Source organism: Ambystoma mexicanum, chromosome 9 (assembly GCF_040938575.1).
Source record: "Ambystoma mexicanum isolate Mex_15411 chromosome 9, UKY_AmexF1_1, whole genome shotgun sequence".
Classification (NCBI taxonomy): Eukaryota; Metazoa; Chordata; class Amphibia; order Caudata; family Ambystomatidae; genus Ambystoma; species Ambystoma mexicanum.
The window spans coordinates 696,100,376-696,113,893 of NC_090931.1; the positions used below are offsets into that span (position 1 = coordinate 696,100,376).

General features: G+C 46.8%; 1 protein-coding gene across 5 annotated transcripts in view; it reads right to left on the reverse strand.

Moving 5' to 3' along the window:
• ADAM23 (ADAM metallopeptidase domain 23) overlaps nt 1-13,518 on the reverse strand; it is a 742,840-nt gene that overhangs the window by 352,292 nt on the left and 377,030 nt on the right. For all 5 annotated transcript variants that reach the window (XM_069615574.1, XM_069615576.1, XM_069615575.1 and 2 more), the window contains exon 4: nt 2,332-2,395. In XM_069615574.1, coding sequence (XP_069471675.1) covers nt 2,332-2,395 — 64 coding nt within the window. The remainder of the gene's footprint in view (nt 1-2,331; nt 2,396-13,518) is intronic.

The window sequence follows — 13,518 nt, forward strand, 5'->3', positions numbered from 1 at the left end:
GTAAATGCAAAAACTGCTGATGGGTGAATGGTTGGTAGAGGTTGAAAGCGAGACACTGGTAACTACTATTGAGGCAATGGCAGGCATGTTAAATGTAGGGAATTAAGAAACTGTTCAACAGTAACATAGTGACAGGCAAACAGGGCACAGTCAGCAGTGGCTGTGGACAGGAGATAGTGGTGAAACAGTAGATATGCAACCAATGGGGGAAGCCTAGATGGGGTAAGAATGGGAAGGTAGATACTATAGGCCTGATTGACAGAAGCATTTTATAATGGCATAACCCCATTGCAAAATACTCTGCGAATCAGGCCCTATGACTCTTGGTGCCTGCAACAGAGATCCATAGCATCATGGTTAAACCTCACATTAGATCTTTAGAAACAAAGGGACCTGCCCTATTTGTGTGCAGCCGGTTGTGAAGTGACCCAGTATCAGAGTGGTCTGTGTTGTCCGTCTCTCTCACTTCTCCTCGCAGCGGCGTGCCAGCTTACTTCGCTGCACAGTCCAGCATTACACCATGCAACAACTGGTGATAATGGCGGGTGTCATCCGTCGGACTCATCAATCCCTCGGGTCACTCGTCTCCAACTCACTGTGGATGTTACAGCACCAATGTTTCCCTGTCAGCACACCAAGGAAGCGTGTGGCAGCACTTCAGGGACTCCCTGCCGTCCCCTTCCACTGCCCTCATCCACATGGATGAGGGGCTCATGCACATCTGCACTCCTTCCCACGGGGATGCCTCAGCCTGCAACACGCCCCACCTCTGGACCATATTCGGCTACAAACTCCAGGGCCTATACATGCACTAAGGTGAAGCGAGCCTCCACCCCCCTCAGTGGTTCAGCTGAGGCTCAGAGTCACCATAGACAGCAATGTCCACGACTCCTCAACCTCCTCATTTAAAAGGGCAAGCAAGCAGGGGTGCTGCCCTTCCACTTGGCCGTCTCGACCATAACCACAGAGGTCTACAGCAAAATCCTAGTGTCCACCTGACTCCCCCCCCCCCCACACCCCCGTCTGCTTTCCCCTGTCAGATCCTGTCATGCAGCATGTTCTCTGCTCTTTGGAGTGCCCGGGGAGATCACCAGAGCACAGGCATACAGAAACTTGATTGGCTGAGGAAGAGAGGCATCAATTGCCCCCTGTGTCTCCCCACCCCAGCCCAACAAAACGATTCCCAAAGGTTTATTCGTAACCTAACCGGGAAAAGGAAAGACACACATCGGTTTCTTCAAGCAGTAAAACAAGGGTTAAAAGAATTGAAACATTCTTAAATTTGAAACCGACATTTCGTTTCGGAATATACAATTTGAAAATACTGCTTTTTGCAAACACCATGAACATGGAATTGTAAGCTCGACACTGTCAGTTTGAAAACCTGTTAGTTTGTTTGTGATTTACGTTATTAAATATCTCTTTGCTGCCTTCTTTGCATACCTCTGTCTCATCATCCGATTCATCATCATTTTCCACACTCTCTACTTATTCATTTTCATTTGAACGTTCTATTGGGGTTCACTGTCTCCCACCATCTTATTCCATAACATTTTTAGCGTAGCTGTGTGCCCACTCCTGTTATTGTCTATGATACTAAATGCCACATTGTTCTGTTTTTTAAATGTCTTGTTTAAACATGTTCTATCAATTCTGACTTTTTATATTTCAGATGCAAGTATTCTAAAACATTACTCTTTCATTTGCCCTGTAAGACAAAGGCATTTTTCTGGTGCAGACGCCTTGCGTTTGGGCTACTTTGTAATCCCACAATGTTTTACTGGTGTGGCTCTGAACTGGAGGTGAACCTCCAGCGATGGTCACTAGGGGGTGTTGTGGCATGTGCGACTGGGCTCAACTGGATTATTCTATTTTCACATTGCCTGTTGAAGGTTTTTTTGTTCAAGCCTTTTTAACCCACCATAACGTTGCTGGCGTTTGCTAAACTGCCCCAATGCTGATGAATCCTAATAAGGGTGAAACCAGGTTTGTAGTTTTCTGCAGTCTTGAGAAATGTCTATCTTGGGTTGATTAGGCTATGCATAAGATAGAACTGCACTGCAAGACAACAGCAATGTTCTGGAGCAAAAGGCTTACATTTGGGCTAGTTTGCATACCCACAATGCCTTGGGGCTCTGAAATGGAGGTGAACCTCCGGCTGTGGCTACTAGGTAGCGTTGTGGGATGTGTGACATGGCTCGAATTGATTATTCGACTTTCAAACTTTGTCTTTCAAATGTAGCACCCGTTTCATGCTCTCTCTCTCTATCTCTCTCACTCTTCCCCCTCCCCTCTCTCTCTCTCCATTAGTTGATGTTTAGGGTACAGTACCTTGCTTAAGTGCTGCTTTCCATCTTCGTAATGAATCTCAACGTAATCTGATGCCAGCAGGTCACTGTTGAAAAGAGAGAAAAGACGTTGAGAAGTGGCAGGTCATGTCTTCACCATCACTTCAGTAGCACAATTTGGAGTCACTTCTTCTGAAGTACAATAGTTCCACCAAACTTATTGTAAGTACAGAGGAACTCTATTCGGGGCTGCTGTTCAGCATACGGACCATATTCAGGGCGCAGGGTCACAGTGCAAAGGTGGCACGTAAATGCATTACTGTTCCCACAGAGGAGAAGATGCACCATCGCTGAGGTTTAGGCTTGGCATCTTACCCTGGCACAGACGACCTCATGGTTCCTCACATATTTTCCTAGGTGCCCTGAACAGGCCTTGAGGAGCAAAACAAATCCACTTCATGGAAAGTATGTGAAATGTCCTGAAGATGGCAGGGCGGGAAAACATTGGCGGTAACAGAATTACTGCCAATGTTCCTGCTGTGCCATAGTATGAGTATACAACTCTCCACTGAAAAATCTGCAGAATTACCACAGCGGAATTATTGCTGCGGTAATTGTGCCAAAAAGCCACATAGAGTCCTATGGACTCATGAAAATTGGGGATTTACACTGCCATCAATACTTGTGGTATTAAGTGGTGGTAACGGTAATTCAGTTGGGCTGTATTCGGCAAATTTACTGCTGGAATATTGCCCAACACGTAATGTGGCCTCTAGTTCCTTAAACTTTAATATGGAACACAAAAGAAATATGTGGGTGTTTTTCATGTGCTTTTTTAACCCAAATGCATGCATTTTTTTAAAGATTTTATTTTTCTTTCATGCTTGCAATTCCATTCTTATTGGATTGCAGTACAGAACCGCTTTCGAGTCAATGTCGTCCCGGGAGGATAGCTCAGCAGCAATGTGCTCGCCTTGGAAACAAGACGACACGAAGCAACACAGGTTCCATCCCCGGGTCCGCGCTTAGAAACCTTGGGGTATCAAGCGCGTTATAAATACACAACTAAGAGACATATTCCTGTAACAGCGCCTCGATTTCCCTGGGCTGTGTGAGCGCTTTAAAAATAAAAATAAATAAATAATGTACAGGGTTCTCCGAAACAAGAATGGCAACACTATCATTTTCCTACAGGTGAGCCAGATTTATGAATGTGTCACAGAGGAAGAAAGGCTAAAGGATATCACTAACCTATAACTAGAAGCTCTTTCATACATTATGGGCCTCAATACACGGAAGGCGGTAAACCATGGTGCTATTAGCACCATGGTTGCCGCCGGTACCATACCAGAACCACCATGGAGAAAAGGGGAATTACAGCCCCATTCCAAGGTTGGCGGGGCAGTAATTCCCCCTTCCTCCATGGCCCTTCCCCATTCCCATTTTTGCCCCATAGTGCATAATGGGAATGGGGAAGGAGCTAATTACGGTACTGCAAATTGTGGTACCGTAATTAGCACCAAGGTCCCTTTGCGGGACCCAACTTTAACGGCTGGTCTACACCAGCCGTTAAGGTCGGGTCCCGCAAAGGGAACTCGTAGTAAGGCGGTAAGGGTTTACCGGTGCCGTTACCAGTACCGGTAAACCCTTACCGCCTACCGTGTAATGAGGCCCAATGTATTTATCTGGAGGAGGAAGAGGAGTGCAGGTTGGCAAGATCTGCAGGACCTGCAGCCGAAAGGGCCAAGGACTAAGCTGTGTGGGGCACAAGCTCAGGATGTCCACACGCTCCCACTTCTACAGTTTCTGTTTTAAATGAGAGGTTGGATCTATTCAGTAGTGTTTATGCCATGTTGTTTAAGTGTGACTCGAGTCTCCCACTAGACAGCTAATCAGTTTCTGTGGCAGTGCAGTATAACACTAAGGGAATTTCTCCATCTCTGGTGGTGACTGGAGAGGGTACAAAGCACAAACAAGAATGGTTCCCACCAGGAGTAATTACATGTATTAAATCAAATAGTTTCATATAATAATGAATCAGTCCCTGAGCAATAGTAATTTTGCTACTGTGTTACAACAAATAATTTTTATTATCATAATCATTCAGTGAATTACACACAATTGAAACATGACAAATTGTATTTCTTTTAAACAAACAAAAAAGAAAAAGATTGTAGCTGGAGGTAAATCCTACACTTCACCTCCAAAAATTTGGCAGATTTACCACACAGTATTTCCACCGGCGTTAAATCCACCAAAAATACCTGTAGAGTCCTGTAGTCTCCAAAAATGGGGAATTACCACCACTTGCAATCCCGTGGGAACTCCACAGGTCCAAGTGGTGGTAACAGTAATTGAAGATTGCTGGTATTTTGGCAGATTTGCCTCGAGAATACCGCCAAACTCATAATGAGCCCCATAGACAATTTTCTGGAGGGAAAAGCTTGCTTTTATTTATTTATTTTTTTTTATTGTGTTTATCCATCTTTCTGGATTTTAACAAATGCTTGATTTTGCTTTGATTAGACGGTGACTTTGGCAGACGCCCCTTGTAAGCACTGCGCTAAGGCGACTTGTAAGATTTTTGCCGCTGCAATAGACCAGTTTGTCTTCTGGCCGCTGATTAGACGAGCCCACCATATTTCCTCTTCACTCACAACGTGGGTTTCCAGGAGAGGGAGTAGATAGGCTTGACGGGCGTGTTCAGTCCCAGGGCATTGGAGTAGCAGATGTCTAATTGTTTCTGTGTCAGCTTTGCATAGGCGGCAGGTTTTGGAGGGAGACTGACCTCTCAAGAACAGGATTTCGTTGGTGTGTAGCAAGTTTAAGCGGGCTCTTAAGAGGAATTGCCGTAATGGTTTACTTGGGGATCTTCTGAGTAGTTGTGTTGTATGATTTAGCTTCTTTGGGGAATGAGGAAAAAGAGCCAGTGTTTTGTTTCCTTTGGCACGCTCTTGGGTGTCAATCCGGTCTGCTTCTTCCAATTTTTTTTTTATTTTATTTGGGTTCTTGATAAGGTCTTTGTTGGAGCAGCCAATTACGGTCAACTGCGATTGTATCTGCTCTGCCCATTTGACAATCAGCCTACAGGTGCCTGCTTTGATCTCCAGATCTATTAGGTTGTAGAGGTGGGGCGCGTCAGGAAGGATTGTTTTCCTATATAGGGATATGCTCGCTAGGTTCATTTTGGCACTCAGTGAAGAGAGGCCCAGTTCACGCCTGATTGCTTCGATCTGGGTGGAGTTCGGGAGATTCAGGACTGCTTTCCAAAAGAAGCCTTCAAGTTTTTTCCATATTGTCATTGGTATGGCTGGCATCGCCTCCGCTCCATACGTCAAGGCAGGTATCACCTTGGCTTTGTAGAACCTTATCATAGGTATCAGTGAGAAGCGACCGAACTTTTTATCCAGAAGACGGGCTTGGGAGGTCAGTAGTCTGGCTTTCCTCCAAAGGTCTTTTTGCATGGCTGAGTCTGTAGGAGTGCTGTCTATTATTATTCCCAGGTATCTGAAGTGTTGCACTGTTTTGACGTTGACTTTTTCCAGGCTCAAGTTGAAGCGCTTCAGTCTTCTGGTTTTTTTTTCAGTATGAGGACTTTTGTTTTTGCTTTGTTTATAAGAAGCTTTGCCTGCTTGATGTAGTCAGCCAGGTCCGTCATTTGTCTCTGGAGACCGATTTCTGTTCTGTCCAGTAAGGTGATGTCATCGGCATATAGCAAACGTGCTGTTGGTACGTTGCCTATTTTGGGGGGGAATGATCTGGAACTCTTGTTTATTTCTTTCAGGTCACCAATGAAGGCTATGAAGAGTTCTAGTGCCAACGGGCATCCCTGTTTCACACCTCGATTGGTCGGAATCTCTCTGGAGAGTAGGCCCTGCTGGTTTAGCTTGACCCTCATGGTGGTGGCCTTGTGGAGGGCTTTTATTGGGGCGAGGATGCTCGGGGGGCAATCCCATGCTGGTAACTTCTCCCATAGCTTTGTTCGATCCACCAGGTCAAATGCTTGCGATAGGTCTATAAACGAGAGAAAGACTCTCAATGTGGATTGAATGGTCTTGCTTTTGATAATGCTCAGTAGCATAATGTTTACCGTGGCGGATGAGTTTTTCTTAAAGCCTGCTTGAAATGGGTCTGCACACGGAGCTGCCCTCGCCCATTTTTGGAGTCGTTTTAGCAGCAGTGACCCGTATATCTTCCCGAATGTGTCCAGGAGTGCGATTGGCCGGTAGTTCTGTGGGTTTGACTTCGCTCCCTTTTTGTAGATAGGGACCACTGTGGCAGAAGTCCAGGACCTCGGGATGGCTCTAGTGGTTGAGCAGTTGCTGAACACCTGGCTGATGAAGGGGACCCAGTTTGAGTTTTCTGAGTGCGTCTTGGATGTCTTCTTTATCAGAAACGTTGACCCACTCTGATTCAGCCTCAGCTTGAATTGAGGACGATGCTGATGGTGGTTCCTGAAACAGATCGGTGAAGTAAGTTTTCCAGTTTTCTTTACTTACTTCGTTGCAAGGGCTTGTTTGGTATGCAGGGCCCGCTTGTTTTAACAGTTTCCAGAATTCTCTGGCGTCTTTTCCGACCCCCTTTTTCAACATGGCTTCTGAGTCGTTTTGATATAAGGTTATGCGGTAGTTTTTTATCCAGGCTTTGTATTTTTTCGTTTCCACTGTCAGTTCTTCTTGCATGGCTTCCGAGTAGTTAGTATTGATCCACCTTCTTAGTCTTCTCAATACTGCCCTTCTTTCCACCACCTGTTTGTCGAAGTTATGGGATTTGGTCACGACCATGGATTTTGTCCCTTTCGAGTTGACTTTGAAGGGGCTTAACAGTGGTTGGTAGTCTGGTGATGGACCGCCTGCTCTATATTTTGATGTTAAATGGGCGATGCGTTCTTCCGTTAGTCTGAGGAGGGTCCCTTGGTTGTTGCTTTCGACCGAGTAGCCCGTCGAGGTGTTTTTTCCTCTGAATGAGTACCAGGAGGCTTGAAGTAAGTTGTGGTCACTCGCTTCGGTTTCGATCACGTCGAAAGAGGACATCACCATCTGAGTTTCTGGGGATATGAAGATGTAGTCTATTGTAGCAGACTTATTCATTCTTTCCCATGTCGGGAGTCTGTTTGGGTTGGGAAATAGCTGGGCCAAATTGAGAAGCCCTCTTGACGCCATCAAGTCGTTCCATTGGGTTCCTCTGTCTTCAGATTTGCTCTTTCGGTTCGCTGCTCTTGGCCATGCCGTCCTTGGCTGGCAGGTTGCGTTTAAGTCTCCGCATATTATTATGTGGGCTGTATTTTCATCCACACGGAGGGAGTCGATTGCTGTTTCGATCAGTTTGAGGAACTTTCCGTCCAAAATTACTTGACGGTTCCAGTACACCACGATGATTCCAAGGATAACCATCAGACCCGCGTCTTTGTTTGGTTTATCTCGTGCTGGTTTATTGTCCCATGACAATGTGGCGACCAGGTGATGATTCGAGGTTACTAGAACTTTTGATATGCTGATTCCGCTGCCCGCTCGGGCCACCAGGAGAATTCCTGATGATGGTCTGCCAAGGCGGCTTTTCGCAGCCGGCGCGAGCACAATTTCAAAGCCATCAAGAGCTGGAACCTCCGTAAGCCAAGTTTCTTGTAGGGCCAAGATCTCAAACTGCCCTATATTGATTCCTCCTCTTTGCGTCAGATGTTTGAACCCACACGTGTTCCAAGATCCTAGTTTGAGGATGTTAGCTGCAGCCCCGGGGGATTCTTCTCCGTTCGCCCGGTCCGGCCCTGCTGCGGGGGCCTCGGGTTGCTATTTTTTTTTCGAGGATAGTGAAAAAACGTTCGGCAGAGAGGACCAGAACGAAGTCCTTGTGTTTTGATCCTCCTGTAACAGTGGGTGTTCTCTGATTCTGTTGTTGATTTGTTTTGAGGACTGTTGCACGTCCTGGGATTTGAAGTCTCGAGCTCTGACTTGGGTGTAGTGCTGCCGCTTTTGCTCTGTCGCCTTTGCTGTTACCACCCTTACTTCTTTGGCCCTGGCTTCCATGTGGGAGTTGTGATCTGAAACTCGTTCTCTCAAATCATTGTTCTCAAGGACGTTTTGGGGTGGGTTTCTCTCGAAAAGGTCCTGAGTTAGTATTCTCTTGGTTAGTTATGTGATGTTGACTTGCCAGAGAAACTGTTTTCTTTGCTCTCCATCGGGGGGTGCGTGAGTAGGAGTCTGAATGAGGTCTCCTCCGATTTGGAGTTAGTTGGCGTCTCGTTTGCGGAGTTCTGGACTTTTCTCTCCTCCGTGATACATCACCTCTGTTCTCCACCCAGTCCAGTATCCTGATTCCTTGCTTGTGCAGCTCTCTTTGGACCTCCTCAAAATCTTTTATCTGGAAGGACGATTTTAGGTGTATGTATGCTTTAGCTATTGCCTTTTTGTGGTACGGTTCTACCAGTGCCAGATCTTCTGAGCTCAGGTTTTTTAGCGAGTTTGTTTTACTGGAGATTCTAAGTATGGTGTTTCTGTTCAGAGTTTGAAAATCTTTATTCCAGGCTTTCTGTTCAAGCTTGTACGTCGTTGTTTGCGGTTCTGGTCTTTGTGCTGCTTTTAAACTAATTTGCTTTGCCACAATTGCTTGCGTATGTGACTCTGAACTGGAGGTGAACTTCTAATGAAGGCCACTGGGTGGCAGTGTGGCATGTGTGCTTAGCTGAAAGGGTTTCTTCAATGAAGCAGGAGGTTTCATTCAGCACGTCCGTTTACCTGCAGTGCGTTAAGCGCTGGTTCCCCGTTGGCACACCCTGTTGGCTGCAGCCAGCAGGCTGCACCAAAAAGGGACCTAACACCTCTCAGCCCTGTATCTTAAATATACTGGGCCTCATTATAAGTTTGCTGGTCCAGTAACAACGGTACCGGTAAGCTTGCCAGTACAGTTGACCGGCAAATTATTAGTTCTGCTTGCGGGTGCCGGGCGAACCGGCACCCCAAGCAGACCATGTCGGATGCGCCGGCACCATTATTGAATGCCCTATTGGGCTCGAATGAAAATGGGGAGCATTTTTTTCTCGCGCCCGGGAATGGGCAATTACGGTCTGCATGACAGTGGCCCTCATTACGAGGTTGGAGGTAACGATATTTTAAAAACAAAAATCCTTACAGAAACAGGTTGCGGAAGAGAAACATAATCGCAGCTTTATTTTCTCCATCATGAATGAAAGTCTAAAGGTACCAGTCCCCTAATTGATGTGAGCTTAACAAAATGTAATTTGGGATTTACTACTGTATTTTAAAAGAAAAGGTTCAGTACGTTGGTCTGCCGGTATACATGGTTTGCCACACAGACTAGACAATCGGTCTGTGCTATGCAAAGAACAAGAACAAGCAAAACAGTGTTTGGTTAAAAGAAGCAGTCCTGAGGATCAGCTTGTCAGAGGTCTGTGATATTTGGTCTGCTCTGTCCTGTCTTAGGCCCCTTCCAATGAAATGGCATCTTTGAAAAGATAAAGCAGCCAATTGGCTAAAGAATGGCTAAATATGTTTAGTATCCTAGACAGGGGTGGACTGGCCTATGGGGAACTCTGGAGTTTTCCCAGTGGGCCTCTGCACCCTGGGCCTCTTTTGTGTGGTATTTCCAAATTTTCTTATCGGAAAAGGATTAGGCTTGCTGAAAATGTGTCATATGGGGCCACTTTGAACATTATTTCTAGGGCCTCATTTGGTCCCCAGTAACTATTTCCAGGGCCTCTTTTAGTTCCCAGTCCACCCCTGATCCCGGCCACTGAGGAATGTGAGGGGCCTATGCACCCCCAACCTCCTCCCTCCCCGATACACCCACCCCAGCTCTTCATAATTCATACACGCGTGAGTGAGGACCTTTTAGATGGGTGGCAGCCCATTACCGTCCCGGTACATTCTGCCACAGTAAGGAGGTTTGCTAGTGGCAAGCATTTTCTTATATGAAGAAACACTTGTGTGTGACGGTTCTTCTACAAAAGAAATAAAGCATTGGTAATGCCAGCAGTTTGGGCTCCTTGTAAGCATGGGGAAGGCACTTGCTTAATACTTATACACAAACCAAAACTGTTGGATTTGCCAATGCTTGTTTTCAACAGGACTTAAGTAAAGAACGTATAGTGCTTATAGATCAAGTGGCTGAAGGAAGACCTGATTAAGAACTTTTTATTACACCAGGAGCGTGTTTACAACTCCAATTAAGTCATTACTCTCAGAAGGCTGCCTTGAAAGAACGCTGGCATGCACTTTGAGTGCAACGTTTGATGGTAAGGCTTGATTAAGGGGAGCGCAAAGAGTTCCCATGAGGAGCTGTTTTGACCGGAAAGGGAAAGGAACTGGGGGGAATGGCCATATGGAATAGCATTGCCATGGGCAGTCAAACAACACCTACAAGCTTTGTGCCCCTCCTCATATGCCATCTCTCCCTCTAATGGAATAGTTTCAGGTTATGGGAGGTGTTAAAGCACCATCTAATAGCCCAAACTAATAAAGGCTGAAACAGAGACGGCCACAGGGAAAATAAAAAAGAAGCTAAACATATGAGACCATTTTCGATTTCCATGGCAGGCAGGAGAAGTGCTCCAGGAGCAAAGCAGAGCCGACTGTGAGGATGAAAAGGGTAAGTGTAGTGGGTAGGGTTAATGCAGAGAGCATGGGAATTAATAGAGGTCACCGTACAACTTTGGGGCTGGGGGGAGCAGCCTGTTGCTTTGACAGAATCAGTTAAGAAACAAAGAACACGTGCTTAGAACGGTAAATAAAGCCGTGTGGAACGTTGAGGTAGCAGGCTCACACCAGCCAGCATACCTTCTTAAATTCCATTGTTTTCCATAGAACAAGCAGCATTCCGTTCGCACCTGGGGAAGGGTGCTCAGCCAATCAGGTGGCCGGAACAGCAGGCGAGAATAGACATTCTCCACCCGCTATCCCAGCCACCCGAGGTCTTTGCCCAGGTGGTGCCATTTTTTTTGTTTGTCAAGGGGCCACATTACAAGTTTGCCGGTACAGTAACAAAGGTACAGGTAAGCATGCGGTGTACCGTTGTTACCGTACAGTCAAACTATGAGTTCTGCTTGCGGGTGCCTTCCCGCTCGCCAGGACTGACCTGCCGGGCGGACCGGCACCCGCGAGCAGACCATGCCGGATGCACCAGCACCATTCTGAATGGTGCCGGTGCATTCTGCCTCCCCATTCCCATTGAGCCCCATGGGGCTTGAATGGGAATGGGGAGCATTTTTTACTAGCGCCCGGGAATGAGTAATGCTGGGTCCGGCAGGGCCGTAATGACCCGGTAATTGCCCATTCCCGGGCACCGGTAAAAAAAACGACTCTGGAGGCAGCCGGGCCAGTTTTACCGGCCTGGCTACCGCCGAAGTCGTAATGAGGCCCAATGCGTCTCCCTGTTGCTCCCCCCGCACCCCAGCCCAACAAAATTTCCCGATCTCCTTTTCCACCCCCTCCCTCCATCCCCACTTACCTGTGGGCCCAGAGCTCTTTGCTCCGGTCCTGGCGCTCCTCCCGTCTCCTGGTCACCACCATAGACATGAAAAAGGGACTTAGTCCTTTTTTCATATAGCAGCTGCCATGTTTTTTTAAATTATTTTTTTTCTTTTTTCCTCGGGAGAACGGCAGCACAAATCTCCCGAGGAAAAATAATGAAAGCCATTCGGCGACCCCCGGGGTGTGAATGGCTTTCATGCCCACTCAAGATGGCAGACATGCCCGTTAACAGCACACAGTCCGAGCTCGTACCTCCCTTAGCACCCCCTCCTGAGCAGGCATGAAAGCCACAATATTCTACCCACTATTTACATGACACACACTGCAAACTCAATTGTCGCTAAAACAACAATTATTATTTAAAAAACGACTGCAATGTGACGCCTGCAGGTGCCACAAGGCCACGGCCTCTACATCCTGCACAACAGAGAGAGCAGGCGCAGGAAGTGGACGGCCTTGGCCTGTGCAGCCAATTGGTTAAAAAATATCCAGGACCCACCCTTCGCCGCCTTCCGCCCGAATCACCGAGGAGTTATCGCAGAAACAAGAGATGCCAGCTAACGACCTTCCGTGAGAAGGCACAAGACAATTACAGGCATAATCCATCATCCAGACCGAACTTCTCCAATTATTATCACTCATACACAAGTTGTTGCCACTGTTTGTTTCACACATAATAGCCAGAAGCCATTTTTTTACTTCTCACTATTCAGGCAAACATAATGAACTCTTCGACGAATTCAGGCACCTTGGAGAACGTTTATCCGTCCTGATGGAGCCCCTGGGGGCACAGAGTAATGTTTGCATCGCGGATAGCTCGGAGTTAGGCAGTAAACACAACAGCACGCGGATGTGTTTCTCTTTACCAGGCGCAGTAGCACGTTCTTACATGGCCAAAAGCAAGGGAAGGCATGGGAGCCGTATGGGAGTGAAGGAAAGGTGTAAAAAGCGGAACAGAAGGGGGTTGCGTTATCATGTGTGATGGCAGCAGCTAGAGTATAATATTGTCCAGTCCTGCAGGCCTAGTCTCCAGAAGGATAACGAAAGATGACATCAGAGGTGGACTGGCCCATAGGGAACTCTGGAGATTTCCAGGCAAGCCTCTGTACCCTGGACCTCTTTTGTGTGGTATTTCCAAATGTTCCCATGGGAAAAGGCTTGGGCTTGCTGAAAATGTGCAATTGAGGCCACTTTGAACATTATTTCCAGGGCCTCTTTTGGTTCCCAGTCCAGCCCTGGATGACATGCAGCCAGGGTAGGGCAATCAAGGTGGCTTAGGATCTAAACTAGGCATTTTATGAAGCAATGGTTAAGGAAAGAAGAAAGAGGAGGGGTGGGGAAGGAGGGGGGTGGGGGGGGGGTGATTAAAAATACTGAGGTGGTAATATGGCAGAAGAAATGAGCATATGCCAACCAAGGTGCCACGAGATAGGACTTGCCAGAAGGGGTGCTCCGGGTAAAAATAAAAAGCAGACTTTTATTCAAAATAAATTTTGATGTATGCATTGGACTCACCAGCAATAGCGGTGACAGAATATATGTAAAGAAAAATAGAAATGGAAGAACGGAAACAAAGCTGGAGACGCTGATTACGAGTTTGGCGGCAGTGGAATAACATCCACTAATGACCATTACTCAGTGATTTACCACTCCACCAAATTCTGAATGTAATTTCCGAACCTCTTATTTCCAACTGATTTTCTGTGCCGGTAATTACTTACTTCGCTTGGAATCATGAGGGCCTTTCC